The 15,306-nt window shown below is 36.8% G+C and overlaps 1 protein-coding gene and 1 non-coding gene across 2 annotated transcripts; both read left to right on the forward strand.

Annotated features, from left to right (window-relative positions):
- The first annotated feature begins 1,063 nt into the window (after nucleotides 1-1,063).
- On the forward strand, nucleotides 1,064-1,170 carry LOC141722152 (small nucleolar RNA R71). Its single transcript, XR_012575180.1, has one exon. It is a non-coding gene; the product is annotated as a small nucleolar RNA R71 (small nucleolar RNA).
- Nucleotides 1,171-10,999: 9,829 nt separating this feature from the next.
- Nucleotides 11,000-15,052, forward strand: LOC141720868 (alcohol dehydrogenase-like 7). The gene is made up of 10 exons (XM_074523519.1): nucleotides 11,000-11,236; nucleotides 11,440-11,576; nucleotides 11,664-11,710; nucleotides 12,197-12,522; nucleotides 12,652-12,734; nucleotides 12,844-12,919; nucleotides 13,055-13,119; nucleotides 13,730-13,825; nucleotides 14,227-14,391; nucleotides 14,462-15,052. The coding sequence occupies exons 1-10, from the start codon at nucleotides 11,197-11,199 to the stop codon at nucleotides 14,576-14,578; spliced, it is 1,152 nt and encodes a 383-aa protein (XP_074379620.1). The 5' UTR covers nucleotides 11,000-11,196; the 3' UTR covers nucleotides 14,579-15,052.
- The last annotated feature ends 254 nt before the right edge of the window (nucleotides 15,053-15,306 follow it).

Consider the following 15,306-nt stretch of genomic DNA (forward strand, 5'->3'; position numbering starts at 1 on the left):
CATAAACTTCGCATAACTAGGCATTTGTTCCAGAGCCTCAGCGAAAGGTATATTGATGTGAAGTTTCTTGAACACCTCCAGAAACTTCCCGAACTGTCTATCCAGCTTTTGTTGTTGCAATCTCTTAGGAAAAGGTGGTGGAGGATAGAGCTATTTCTCCCCTGTATTAGCCTCAGGCAGAGTGTGTTCAACAGTAGTCTTCTTTGGTTCCGCCACTTTCTCCTTTTGCTTAGATTCTTCATCTCTAACTTCAGCTTCGACTTCTTTTGCCTTTTCAGCATCAGCTACTTTTCCAGACCTTAAGGTAATAGCCTTGACTTGCTCTTTAGCTTCCTTCCTGCCTGGTACTTCCGTGTCACTGGGAAGAGTGCCAGGTTGATGATTGAGCACTGCATTGGCTAATTGACCGATTTGATTTTCCAAGGTCTTGATAGAAACCGCCTGACTCTTGCACAACAGCTTAAGTTCCTCAAAATTAGCACTAGTAGGTGCAACTGCACTTCCCTGTTGAGGATATGATTACCTTGTAGCATACTGCTGTGGTTGCTGGAATCCAGGTGGGTTAAACTGTTTACTCACTCCTTGCTGATATGGTGGCTGAATAGCATTCTGATTATTTCCCCAGCTGAAATTTGGATGATTTCTGTTGTTAGGATGATAGGTTGCTGGCACAGGCTGCTGTTGTCGCTGATAATTATTCACATACTGAACAGATTCGTTGACAAGAGAACACTGATCCGTAGCATGAGAACCTGCACAAAGCTCACAAACCATAGCTATTTGATTAACTCCATACGTAGCCAAAGAATCAACCTTCATTGATAGCGCTTGAAGCTGGGCTGCAATAGCGGTGGCTGCATCAACTTCCAGAATACCTGCGACCTTGCCTGACGTCATCCTCTGAGTTGGGTTTTGATGCTCGTTTGCAGCCATTGTCTCTATAAGATTATACGCCTCAGTATAGCTTTTAGCCCATAAGGCTCCTCCAGCTGCTGCATCGAGCATGGGCCGAGATTGGGCCCCCAAACCATTATAAAAACCAGTGATTACCATCCAATCCGGCATTCTATGATGTGGACATTTTCTCAACATTTCCTTGTAGCGTTCCCAAGCCTCGCACATAGATTCTGTAGGTTGCTGCGCAAACTGAGTAAGAGCATTCCTCATAGCAGCAGTCTTTGCCATTGGATAAAACTTCACCAGAAACTTTTGCGCAAGATCTTGCCACGTAGTGATGGACCCAGCTGGTTCAGAATGTAACCAGTCTTTAGCCTTATCCCTCAATGAGAATGGGAAAAGCCTTCAGTTGGGGTCTTCAGTTGCCGCTCCTCCAAAAGAAACAGAATTCTGCACCATCTGAATAGTGCCCGGCTTGATTTTAAAGGTGTTAGCTTGAATAGCCGGATGAAGGATGCTTGACTGAATGTCATCAATTTTAGGCCGAGAAAAATCCATAAGAGCTGGATCAGTTTGAACAATACGATCTCCCATATTTACTGGTTCTTTCTGCTCAGTTCCTCAAAATCTAACTTCTCCGGAGTATCAAGAACTTCGTCTTTCTCCTCAGCTGTATCTAAGGTCCTCTTGCGAGCACGAGAACGAGTTTGCATAAACGCTTGCTAAAGTACCTGAAACACAACCGAAAAGAGTAATTAACTACTACGTCCTAATCACTGAGTCCTAATGATCAATGATGGTAAGTACATAAACTAAACAAATACGCCGAGTCCCCGGCAGCGGCGCCAAAAACTTGTTAGGGCGAAAACATGCACTAATATTCACGCAAGTATACGCGTTCGCAAGTAATATAGAATACTTTCTAGTTCGTTCCCTCAGAGACTCAGACTAAGTTATTGTCTAATTAAACTCACTCACCAATGTATGATTACTTCTCAATGTTAAGATAACACTTAAAATTATTGATTAAATATTAATTGTAATTAACTACTTAATTAACCACTTAACTAACACTTCAATTTATCAATAATAAAACACTCATGAGATCACAACTTCATTATTACTTCCTTCTATAGCCATTGTTATTACCTTTAGCATGTGACAGTGATGATATTAATCGAATAACACGGAACTGATAAAAGCCAACTTTCATTGTACTAATACCATTCTACCAAACATCCACAATTAAGATAGAAGTTGAATAGTCATCAATTATGTTGAGTTCCTATATGTCTACAGAAATTGACAACACAACGATTTAAGCACAAGTTATTCCTTTTGATTACATAGGGCAAATAAAACTGTTAGAGTTACCCACTAATCATGCACAACGTACATGAACCTATGCTAGCATGGCAAGTTCTAAATCTCAAGATCCACCGTCGCTTCACAAGAGATTAACACCCTATCTTATATGTTCGCGACGCACATAAGACGAATACGCACAACCAATACTAGATATCATGCAATTATCACACACTAAAGTATTAAACAATTAACTAAAGAATTTCATAATAAATCCGTTGCAACCCCATGATCACGATTAGCCCATAATAGAACTTATCGCCATCATGGGTTCATATGAAATCATGATAAACAACACAAGAAAATAAAAACTAAACTAATTATATTAAAACAGAGTACGTCACAAGAGTAAATAAGTCAAAGCAAGAAAACTAGCATCCAACGTTACAACGAAACAAGAATCACAAGAATATATGCTTCCTCTTCGTTGCGGTGTGCTAAATCGGTCTTCTTCCTTATTTCCTTCGCTTCTTGCGCAAAACACAATCTAAAACATAATCTCCTTTTTTTCTCCCTGTGAAAACGTCTCAAATCTACTTATATAATAGTCCCATAAAACTCAGATTACATAGAAGTTGGAAGCCAAACAGAAGTAGAAGTCTAAAATAATTTATCCTTTTCCCCGACCCTGCGCGGCCGCTCAGCATTTCTGCGCGGGCGCGCAAGGCTGCTGCGCGGCCGCTCAGCATTGCTGCGCGGGCGCGCAGGACCCTACTGGAAAAAATCCAGGTTTGCTCCGTTTCTTCGCCGTAATCTGCCCGTTCTTTTCCTCTCGCAATGGTGAACACATGCCAAGGCTTATTCTTGATGATTCCTCCTCCGAAATGCAACTAATACCCTGAAATGCATAAACACTAGAAAAACGCATCAAATACACAAAATACTTGATTTCAAGACACCAATTTAAGCCATTTTAAGACGTTCTAAGTGGTATAAAATGTCACTTATCAATAATATATATATATATATATATATTTATTTATATATATATAGATATTGTTTTCACAACTATTAATCGAATAAGGTTTATTCGATAACTTTATTTTATTTAATGAATATTATTTTGAATATTCATTCGAGTACTTATGACTCCGCTTATTTTATTAAATGAATATTATTTTGAATATTTATTCGAGGACTTATGACTCCGCTTATTTTATTAAATGAATATTATTTTGAATATTCATTCGAGGACTTATGACTCCGCTTCTTTTATTAAATAATATTCTTTATTTTATTAAAGAATAATGTTTCGATAATCAAACTTATTTTCGATTATTCAAATAAAGATCGTACTTTCATATAAGTATATCTTTGTTTATTTATTATTCATTTCAAGTATAAGTTTTAAAAACTTCTACTTCAATTATTTTTATAAAGATTATTCTTTATGGGAATATTATTTAAATAATAATAATCAGATATTTTCTAATATATCGGGACTGATTTATTTCATTAAATCAGCATTACTCCAAACATTCAAAAAAAATGTTTTCGAGTCTTCAAAATGATTTTAATGGTTAGAGCGGATCCCAAAACTCATTTTTATATTTAAGATCTTCCTTTCAAAGGGGATTTAAATACTCGCTCAAAACCTGAGGGATCCGGCTCTGTGGTGTATTTTATATTCGCAACGAGGTTGTTGTTTTGATAAATGAATTGATTACTCACCCAACGTTCGGGAAGTAAGTCCATCTAATTGAGTCGGCATAAGCGACAGGCCGGGGTACGGTCTATCAAAGTGTAAGTGGCTGGGTGGCAGCCCATCAACGCGTAAGAGGCCGGGTGGCGGTCCAGCACAAGGTCCTAATGAGGCCAGGGTGATGACCCGTGGGGGATTCATCCATCTACTAGTAGAAAGGTTACTTATTGGTATCTTTGCCTGATCAGCAAGATATCAGGTTTATGCCAAAATTCTTTTCTTTCCAAAATTCATTGGATATTGCAACTCTGTTCATACTTTACATGACAGAGGTTTTCAGGAAATGTATGAGAGATATATATATGGATATATATATATATATATATCGGGACTTAATGAAGTATCTCGTAACTTCATTTCATTCAATAATATTTCAAAGATCGAATCTATGCAAGTCTTATCTTGTAGTCCCATCTATGTGATGAACTTTTGAAATTGGTTATAACTTGAACGGTGGTAGTTCAAGTAGTATTTGGAAAAGATATAAGTATATTGGGGTATCTTGTAACTTCATCTTTTCAACTTATATCTGGTTAATGATTATCTTATGCATGACAAAGATTTTCAGAAAAACGTTGAGACAAGGTTAGATATATAAGATCACCTTGCAACGATATTTTTATACAGTTATAAACCGGAACTCTGTGTATATTATACATGGCAGAGGATTTCAAAGATTTTGAAAAGTATATAAGTATATATACTGAATATTTTGCGACTTCGTCGCGTTAAGATATCAAACTTGGTTCATTTCTTCTTGACCAAGACTTTCATAAGTACTATGAGAATGCTCATATATTGTTAATTATTATACATATTATTTCAGTGGGCTTGTTGCTCACCCTTGCTTTCTTCTTTCATCACACAACAACAGATAGACATGATGAACAGGACCAAGTTCCCAATTCGTGAGCGGATAGGAAACGTTCTGCAGTTTCCTGTAGGCGTTGATGCCATTGTAGCTGAGGTAGGAACTATCAATAGGCTAGGCTTTCAACTTTTGTTATACCAGACTTATGTACATTTATGAATTGTAATAATGGCAAATAATATGTAAATTTATTCAGAAACCCTTTTGAGGTGTAATGACTTATAATTGTGGAATAAAATGACTTGTGTTATTTTTTCGGTATTCATCTCTGAGACTATAACTTGTGGTGTGTGTGTATATTATGGGGTCACAGTACGCAGTAGATGGTTGTTTATTAAGAATTAGGTGTTATTAAGGAAAATGGAACTCGTGACAACCCGGATCCCCGACCCCGGATTTGGGGGTGTTACACATATCCCATAGTATAACCCTTGCTGTCATCTCCAAATGTAATACTTGGGCCAGCTCTTTCCTTAAACTCTGTGAGCAGGGTAGAATCACCAGTCATGTGTCTTGAACAGCCACTATCCAAGTACCAAAGATTCTTTCTGTTTCCCTGCAAACATCAAAATCAAATCAAGTTGATTTTGGTACCCAAGTTTCCTTGGGTCCTGCCTTGTTAGCTTTCTTCTTCTATTTCTTAGGTCTTATCTCATTTGACTTAGAATTTCAGATTCTTCCTTAGTCATTTGGGTTGAACCTTTGAAACCATTCAATGCAACAGAATTATCATGCATATTATGGCTAACAGGAAATGGCATGCTTGGTGTAAACATGTTATTCCAGTAAGGCATGCTAAATGGCATTTGAGGCATACTGTATGCAGCATAATATGGATTAGGTGCAAATGGCATATTAGCAAACTGTGCATTCATGTTCTGTGTTGGCATAGCATTAACAGGCATGGGAAGCATTAACATGCATGGGAGGCATGGCATTCATGTTAGGAAATTGAGACTGAACAGACATGGGAGTAGGCATGGCAGATTTGCAATTAACAGACAAATGATTTACACTACCACACTTGACACAGATTTTTCTAGGAGCATATTTATCAGGTGTGTAGTTATTATGTTTGTTAATCCCTACTTTACCATTCCTATTGTTTTTCCTTTTAATCTCTGTTTTTACCTCAATTTTCTCAAGTCTGTCACTTAACTGTTTGACAGTCATGTGACCAACATTAGCCTTTTTCCCTTTCTTAACTTGACTTGACTCTTCTGAAACAAAGTTCTTGGAAACAGACCCATACTTCTCATTTAGCTTGATTAGTTTGGCTTTGCTAATGGGCTTGCTCACAGCCGACGGATGAGGATTTTCATCTTTCGACGGATAACACTTTTTGTTATCCGACGGATAGTCCTCATCATCCATCGAGTCTACATGTGTTAGCAAACCATCTACCAAATTAGGTTATAGTTTCTCTTTGCTCTTTTTCCAGGCTTCATCAGAAAAAGACTCAATTCCTTGAACTTTGGTGATTTGAGCATGGACATCCCTGGATGTTTTCCATGCTTTAATCACATCTTGTTCACGCTCGAGCTGCTTCTTTAAAATCTCTTCCTTTTTCAAGGACTCAGTTAATTCCTCCTTAGCAATCTTACACTCAATTCTTAATTTCTCAAAATCAATAAACTGAGACTCGAGCACATTATTCCACTCACTTAAAAACAGATTATTTTCTTTGATTTTAGCATTTTCTTTAGTAAGAGACTTAAGTGTAACACGCAAATAAAATAATTCTGTAGACATGTCATTTATGGCATCATTACACTCAGCTTTAGAAAAATGTGCAAGGTTTGTAGTAATTACCTGATTACTTGAGGAACTTGTCTCTGTTTCATCAAACTTGGCCATTAGGGCTAGATTGACATAGCTGACATCTTCATCTTCATCCAAACCATCTGCTGCCCAGCCATTCTCTTGTGTAATAAAAGCCCTTTCCTTTTATTTGAGTAGATCAAAGTATTTTTGCTTATAACCCACAGACTCAAACCTTTTCTTACTGGAATCTGACTTTCTATACTCATTTGCAAAATGCCCTGCCAAGCCACATTTGAAACATTTGAATTTTGACTTATCCACCATGTTTCTATTTGGCTTGGCTGCTCCAAAGTTCTTCTTGAACTTGAGCTTGGAAAATCTCCTGGAAAGAAATGCTAGGTGCTCATCAATGTCCTCCATGTCATCTTGGCTCAATGAATCTTCACTTTCTACTGCAAGCCCCTTGCCCTTGTTCTCACAGACCTTAGAAGTTGACTCAACAGCTTCCATCTTCATTTCCTTCTCCTTTTCCAAATCAGCAACTAGTGCAATGAATCCTCCTTTCTTCTTTCCTCTCTCCATCCTTTCATCCTGCTCTATCTCAAGCTCATAGGTCTTCAGGATGCCATACAGTCTCTCCAAAGTAAACTCTTTATAATCTTGTGAGTTTCTTAATGAGACTGTCATTGGTTTCCATTCCTTTGGAAGAGATCTAAGGAATTTCAGATTAGAGTCTTTAGTCTGATAGACTCTTCCATGCAACTTAAGAGCATTTAGTATTTTTTGAAATCTACTAAAAATGTCAGTGAGTGATTCACTTTCCTCATTGTGAAAATGCTCATATTGCTGAATCAAGAGCTGCATCTTGTTTTCTCTAACTTGCTCAGTGCCATCACAGATTATCTGTATAGTATCCCAGACTTCCTTGGCAGTTTTGCAGTTGATAATGTTGTCAAACATGTCTGCATCAACTCCATTGAACAGAATGTTCATGGCCTTTTTATCCTTCCTGACGTGTTCAATGTCAGGATCAGACCATTCGTGCCTTGGCTTGGGAACTGATGGCTCGTTTCCTGTTGCAGCTCTCATTGGAACATGAGGGTCTCTTTCTATGCAGTCCACATAGGCCTCATCTTGAGAAAGCATATGAAGATGCATCTTTACCTTCCAATGATGGTAATTATCTTTATCTAGAAAAGGAATCTTGACTCCAACGTCTTTCTTGTTCATCTTGCTGAATTGTTTTGATCTTTAAACTCTTTGTAGATTAAGAGCTTGCTCTGATACCAATTGTTAGTCCCTTAACAATATAGCAAGAATTACAGAAGGGGGGTTGAATGGAATTTTTGAACCATTTTCTCGAAATAAAAATGTTCAACTCGAATATAGATATAAGTGTTTTGATTAGCACAATGCGGAATAGAAACTTAATTGAATCAAAACATAAGTTATTAAAAACAAGAGTCTTTAAAAACTTTCTGGTGGATTTAAACAATTTCACCAGAGATATATATTATATATCGAGAGGACTCTGTGTGCAAGAATGCTCACAGCTGCTTACAAATTGAACTACTGAAAATACAGGGAAATGCTAAAGATTCTGCTTACAAAGATTTCTCTGTTTTTGTATCTCAGCTCTCTTATTTCTATTTGCTACGTTCTTGGTTTATATATTACCAAAATTACAAAGTCAAAAAGACTGAATAAATATAAAAACTATCAGTCTTAAGCTTTGCTACTTTTCGTCCTTTATTACCCAGTTAATGGGCTTCCACAGTAGATTTGTATACATCTCAACGGCTGTGCTCAGCTTTCACTGTTCAACTGCTGTTTGAATTCTTTATATGATCATCCGTTGGACTTTATGAACATCCGTTGGATATATGATCATCCGTCGACTTTCTGAACATCCGTTGATGGCTCCATTGATCATCTGTCGACTGCTATATTAAACATCCGTTGATAGTCATTTGATCATCCGTCGATGGCTTTGTTAATCATCCGTCGGTAGCTATTTTGGTACTTGACTTTATTTCACTTATGCAGAATTACAAGACATCATTTATATACAATTAATCAACCTATTCTGCATATCTAGTTAAAGTCAACATGACTTATAGACTACTACAGAATCTATACAAAGATGTATACAGAACTGTGCTACTGACTCATTATTACATAAGCTACTCACTCGATGGATAATAAGTCAACATCCGTCGGGACTATAATGAGTTATCCATTGGGACTATAATTCTTATCCGTCGAGTGCTACATTATTTCACTAAGTAAAATCTACTTAGATGTTTTGTTTATGAAATCATCAAGTACAAAACATATGCATAACAATGATATTGCACAGGTTGTGCAAACATGTTATTCCAGATAGGCATGCTATATGACATTTGTGGCATATTAAATGTGGCATAATAAGGATTTTGTGCAAATCGCATATTAGCAATGTGCAAGTGAATTCTATAGTGGCATAACAGGCAAAACATGCATAGGTGTCATAGGCATGTTAGGAAAAGAAAGAGGTGAAGACATAGGTGCATTCATAACAGACTTGCAATTAGTAGATAAATGATTAACACTATCACATTTCACACAAATTTTTCTAGGTGAATACTTATCAGGTGTGTAGTTGTTATGTTTGTTAATCCCTACTTTCCCAAACCTGTTTATTTTCCTTTTTGATTCTGCTTTGACCTCAATCTTTTCCAACCTATCATTCAATTGTTTCATTAACAGATGCCCTATATTCACCGAGTGAGTACCATGATTGTTGTTGTTTTCCCACAGATAATGGAAAATGTTGTGGAATAAAAACTAGGGTGCGTTAGTAATTAATGCTAGGATTTGTGAGTTTCGAGTTTTAATGGTTGATCTCGCGGTGGGGACTAGATGTCCTCGCAAGACGCCTATGTATCTCTGTATTGTAGATAATCAAGCCAAAAACGTAGTTCTAGATTGAGGGCTAGAGCCCTTTATATAGAGATGAGTTTAGGAGTAGGCTTGTGTTGAGAGACTTGGTGGACAAGTCTCATACTTAGATGGTAATTAGGACTCATGTAAGGGAAGGAATTTCATATCCTTCTTTTTAGGAATTTGTGTCCGTTTTGGACACATGTCTCTACTCTTCTAGCCGTATTGGGCCTAGTCCGTAAACAACTCATGTTTGTGGACCTTGACGACCTTTGTTAGTGGGTCTTGACCGCTTGGGTCGTCTCTAATCTGTTACGAGCCTAGACCAGCCTAATCTGTATTAGGCTTTGGATAAGAATTTCAAGTGTAATTAATGTGATATTTAATGTGTCTTTAGGATGCATTTTCTTTCCATATCAGTTGTAAACGTGTAGGTCGCTACACACTTTACGATAAAATGACGATACCCATGAAGGGCCGATACCCGAGAAAGGCCGAAAGTGCCCCGAGTCACGAATAAACCATTATAATTTCCACGAAAATTTGAGTAGTCTTCTCGGAAGTTGGGGGGCTAATGATATAGATAGAATATACATCTCAAAAATACATTGAATATCGCATTAATTACACCTGGAATCCTTGTCCAAAGACTAAAAACGGCCCAGGTTGTCATGGCCACGAGCAGAGGTCATCAATGCCCATGAGCAGAAGTCGTCGAGGTCCACGAACATAAGCTGTTCACAGACTAGGCCCAATACGGATGAAAGACCACAGACCTGGCATTCAACGTGGACATAAAAGGAAGGATCTAGAATCCCTTACGTTACAGGAGTCCTAATTACCATCTAAGTTAGAGACTTATACACCAAGTCTCCTAACACGAGTCTAACCCTAAACTCACCACTATATGAAGGGTTGTACCCCTCAACCTAAAACTACGTTTTGACTTGATTCTCTACAACACATAGATAAGTATGCACCTTGCGAGAACCAGTGTATGACCGCAAGCGCATCCAATTAAATTCGAAACTCACAAACCCTAATATTAAATGTCAAAGAACCCTAGTTTTTGTTCTAGAACATCATCATTTTGTAATTTTTTTCATACTGTAATAGAAAAATAATGAAAAATAATTTTACGGGAAATATTTTCTTGAGAATTGTTTTACCTGAGCCAGTCAAATAATTTCTAAAAATAGTTACTTCCAGTTGAATATTTTTCACAAAAATATATTTTAAGATGCAGTTTGTCTTGGTTTTGTCAGAAAGCACTTTTTCTTGGTTAAAAAAGATGAAAACAATGTTTTCCTGTTTTAGTTCCTTAAATCTCCATTAAATTTGGCTTTTTTAAAAAAAAAAAGAGAAAGTAAAATTACATAATGTTACAAATTACTAAACCTAATCATAGAAATCTAGCCTGATTTAAATTACATGAATCAAGAAGAAGATGAATTGAGAAGTTGTTACGAGATGATATATAAGCAAACCAAACATAATACAGTAAACAAAAAGACAAACACAAAGTAGGCGAGGCGAAGACCGGTTCGATGAATGAGAATCACGTGATAAAATAAAGTCATATTGTTATGCATCACAGACCAGACTAACCGTCTAGGACTTCACTTTAGTCTTTGAATGTGTTCATTTCAACTTCGATTCGAAATCAGGTACAGACATGGATACCAAAACAACCGGAAGGCCCATTCGTTGCAAAGGTACGTAAATTCTCAGTTCAACTCAACCTACTAGTACACTACATTTATAGTTGCTGATTTTTTTTATTTAAACAAGTGATTGTGTTGTGCTGCTATAACTGCTGATATTAAGGAATGGGTGGTTCGTCCCAATGCAACTCGTTATTTATAGTTTGTAGTGAAACATGACGGTGGCTATACATTTCTGTTTATTGTTGGTTTAGCTGCGGTTGCTCGGAAAGCAGGTGAGCCATTAGTAATTGAAGAAATAATAGTAGCCCCTCCTAAAAGTGGTGAAGTTCGAGTTCGAATTATATGCAGCTCTCTTTGCCACAGCGATGTCACTTTCTGGAAACTCAAAGTATGTACTCATTTTTGTTCTTTCTCTAATTTGTGTTTTATCCTATTGTGGAATATTTATCACTTTCCACATCTTCTATTTTTGAAGGACCCTCCTGGATATTTTCCCAGGATTTTTGGACACGAATCATACGGGTAACAACTTAATCTTTTTATTTACTTTTCATTTGAGTTGACTTTCTTTTCGTTCTCTAGTTATTTGTTACTGTTGAATCTGTCTGTTCTAAAAACAATTGCTTTCAGATTTTCCTACTAAGATGACTAGCATTTACGCAATTAATTAACTAGGCCAATTTATATCTTTAGAACATTGGCTTTAGTCAATACATATGCAGGGTAAAAATATGAAGATTAAGAAATTAGAGTATGACAGTAGGCAGTAGCAGAATGATGGTGGACTTTTTTGTAGTATGTCTTGATTCTCAATATGCACTTGATGGATGCAAATACATTGTAAATCTTAAAGCTTTATAAATTTATTTTGTTATAAATTTAAATTTATTATTTTGAAAATATACTTCCATCAGATTGTTTGGTTTAAGTGTTTTGAGGTTTGTAACATGGTTTTGGTGCTGTCTCTGTCTAAAGCTCTTTCTCTACTTTGGTGTTTCTAACAAAAAGGATAATAGAAAGCATTGGGGAGGATGTCCATGATGTAACTGAAGGGGACACTGTCATTCCGATCTTTTTGCCTGATTGTGGAGAATGTAATACTTGCAAGTCCCCCAAGAGCAACATATGTTCAAAACTTCCATTTAAAGTTGGTCCCTGGATGCATAGAGAGGAGACTAGTAGATTCACTGACCTTAAGGGAGAGACTATATATCATTTCTTATTCATCTCCAGCTTCAGTCAGTATACGGTGGTTGATGTTGCTCACATAGTTAAGGTTGACCCGCAAATTCCTCCAGATAGAGCATGCCTTCTCAGTTGCGGTGTATCAACTGGTATTGACAGTTTCTACGAATGAATTTTTAGCGTTGACAGAATTACAAAAGTTATTTTTTGCGGTAGCTGCTTTGCTATATGTCTCGAATGATAATAAATTTATAACTAAAGAGAAATCCTTTCTACAGGGGTAGGTGCTGCTTTGAAAACTGCAGATGTTGAAGCAGGGTCTACTGTGGCTATATTTGGGCTTGGTGTTATTGGGTTAGCGGTATGCTCTATCAAGTGTCAAATACCTAGCTTAAGAAAGATCAAATTATTAAGTTATGGCATTGCTGGGAGATCATTATAAGTTATAACTTAAAAAACTGATTGTTTAGGTTGCAGAGGGAGCAAGATTACGTGGAGCTAAAAGAATTATCGGTGTGGATGTGAATGAGGAGAAGCATGAAGTGGGTAATGAAATGTTACAAGAACTTACTGCTTGACCATTATGCTTATAATGGGAACATATGAAATCTCCGAGAGCACTGCAGCTTTGGTTTTTTTTTTGTTATAAATATACTGATGCATTTTTTCATTCTCACGTAGGGAAAAAGTTTGGGGTCACTGATTTTGTCAATTCCAGGAACTGTGGGGATAAACCTGTGAGCCAGGTACAGTACTTGTGCACATTTAGTTTGCATTGATCTCTTTAAGCTTTTTATTAACAGGAGTGTACAAATGCAATTACTGTCAAGTGTCAATGTCGTCTATATCTTACATGCAGTGAATATAATATTATTGATCTTCTGTAAGACTTGTATTTGTAACAAATAGAGCTGCTCATTGTAATTCAAGATATGAAATACCTGCCTTGTTTTACAACATGTTCTGTAGCCGATCATATACAGTTGCAGCTAAAGTTGTTCCTTTTGGAATGTTGACCGATGTTGTTCTGCGTACTGCAGATTTGAGCTTCCGCAGTGTTATGTTGCTTGATTCCAATTATTTTTGGTCACAGAATCAGAAAATTTTGTTGAAATTATGTTACTTTTAGAACTTTGTCTGTATAATATATCTGAGGTAGCACAACATAATGTTGCTTTCCCCCTACTTTTCTCCCATGGTGCATGCACAATTCAGTTAATTGGTTTGAAGGTATGCTGCAATGAATAATTGAACCAGTAGAGAAGTCAAAAGCAGAGCTCTCACGGAACATGCTATTTTACCATTATAAACAACTTGTAGCATGAAGATCAATAGAACTGGGTTTTTTCTAAGCAGGTGATCATGGAGATGACTGACGGTGGTGCAGATTATTGCTTCGAATGTGTTGGTATGGCATCCTTGGTGCATGAAGCATATGTTTGTTGTCGAATGGTATTATTTTCTCTCCACCCTCATATCTCAATTATGGACTGAAAAGCACATAAGAAAGCAGGAAACATTGTTATAGTTCAAATCGTTATTAAACATTGTTGGAGTCTCTTTTTCCTTCCATGTGCTTTACTTGAAGTTATGTCGCCTAGTTTACTAGTGAAATCTATAAGAAGGATCCCATTCATAACACCATCTCGCTTATCAAACTGTTATAGTTACAAACTAGCAGGTTCATGTTTTGTTTCCAATTATTTTTCTACAATCTAACAACCTGTAATTTTCTTTCAAATCATTATCTAATCCCGCAAACTAGTCCAGAGGGTTTACGAAACAAAACAAACATTCAAAGTAGCTCTAAAATTGATAGCAGTCTCGTAAAAATTTTATTAACGTTTCTGCAGGGATGGGGAAAGACAATTGTGGTGGGAGTGGACAAGCCAGGGGCATTATTGAGCTTCACTTCTTATGAAGTTCTTCATCATGGAAAAACTCTTGCGGGCTCCCTCTTTGGAAATCTTAAGCCTAAATCCGACATTCACTTGCTGGTAAAACGCTACATGGACAAGGTAATCTAGTAACGATAAGATTTCCTTGGCGCCCGAGAATGTGCTCTTATTTTGTTTTGAAACCCTTCAGGAGCTGGAGCTGGATAAGTTTGTCACTCACCAAGTGAGCCTGGAAGACATCAACAAAGCTTTTGAGTTACTAACAGAGGGAAAGAGCCTTAGATGTGTGATTTGGATGGACAAATGATCAAGTTATCTGTGAACAAAACTCGATACTAATAATAATTGTAATATCTGCGTACATTTAATCTTCCGGCCACGGAATCAGTAAGGCCAAAAGGAACAAACTTCAGCTTAGCAACCATGTGTAATATGTGCTATTGCCTTCTAATAAACAAGTTCATTCACGACAAGAGACCTATACTCCTAAATGCAGTGGTGACAATGAATTGAAATGATAATTGAAGTACTAAAAACAGCGATGCATTGAAGTTGTCAAGGTCAAATGATAAGAGCAAGCACCAGTGGGGATGGTAAGAGAGTTGTATCAAGTTGGCCGGCCCCAAAATAAATAACATTCGTGAATACTCCATTATTAGTATTTGTTGTCGTGTGGAGCTGTCGATGCATTTTAATACTTTCAAGAGTTTGAATATCTTTAAACTTGCCGTTGATATTAAATATTGTCATTATCAGATTCCCAGATTATAGTAGAGACTAGACGAGCCTGTGTGCCCCGGCCATTTTTAAATTTTAATATGATAATATTATTGAAACTTAACCTCTGTCATTAATTTGATGTGATTCCAAATAAAATAAACTATTTTAGCGTAGCCACGAGTATACAATAAGGTAGGAGGTGCTTATTTGCATTATTCATAATGATGCACAGAAATACTCGGTAATAAAATTAAACCAACTTATAAAAAGTGAGGAGGCATGTTACAACAACTCCAACAAATTAGCTATTTAAGA

The sequence above is a fragment of the Apium graveolens genome, chromosome 4, assembly GCF_009905375.1.
Source record: "Apium graveolens cultivar Ventura chromosome 4, ASM990537v1, whole genome shotgun sequence".
In the NCBI taxonomy this organism is placed as follows: Eukaryota; Viridiplantae; Streptophyta; class Magnoliopsida; order Apiales; family Apiaceae; genus Apium; species Apium graveolens.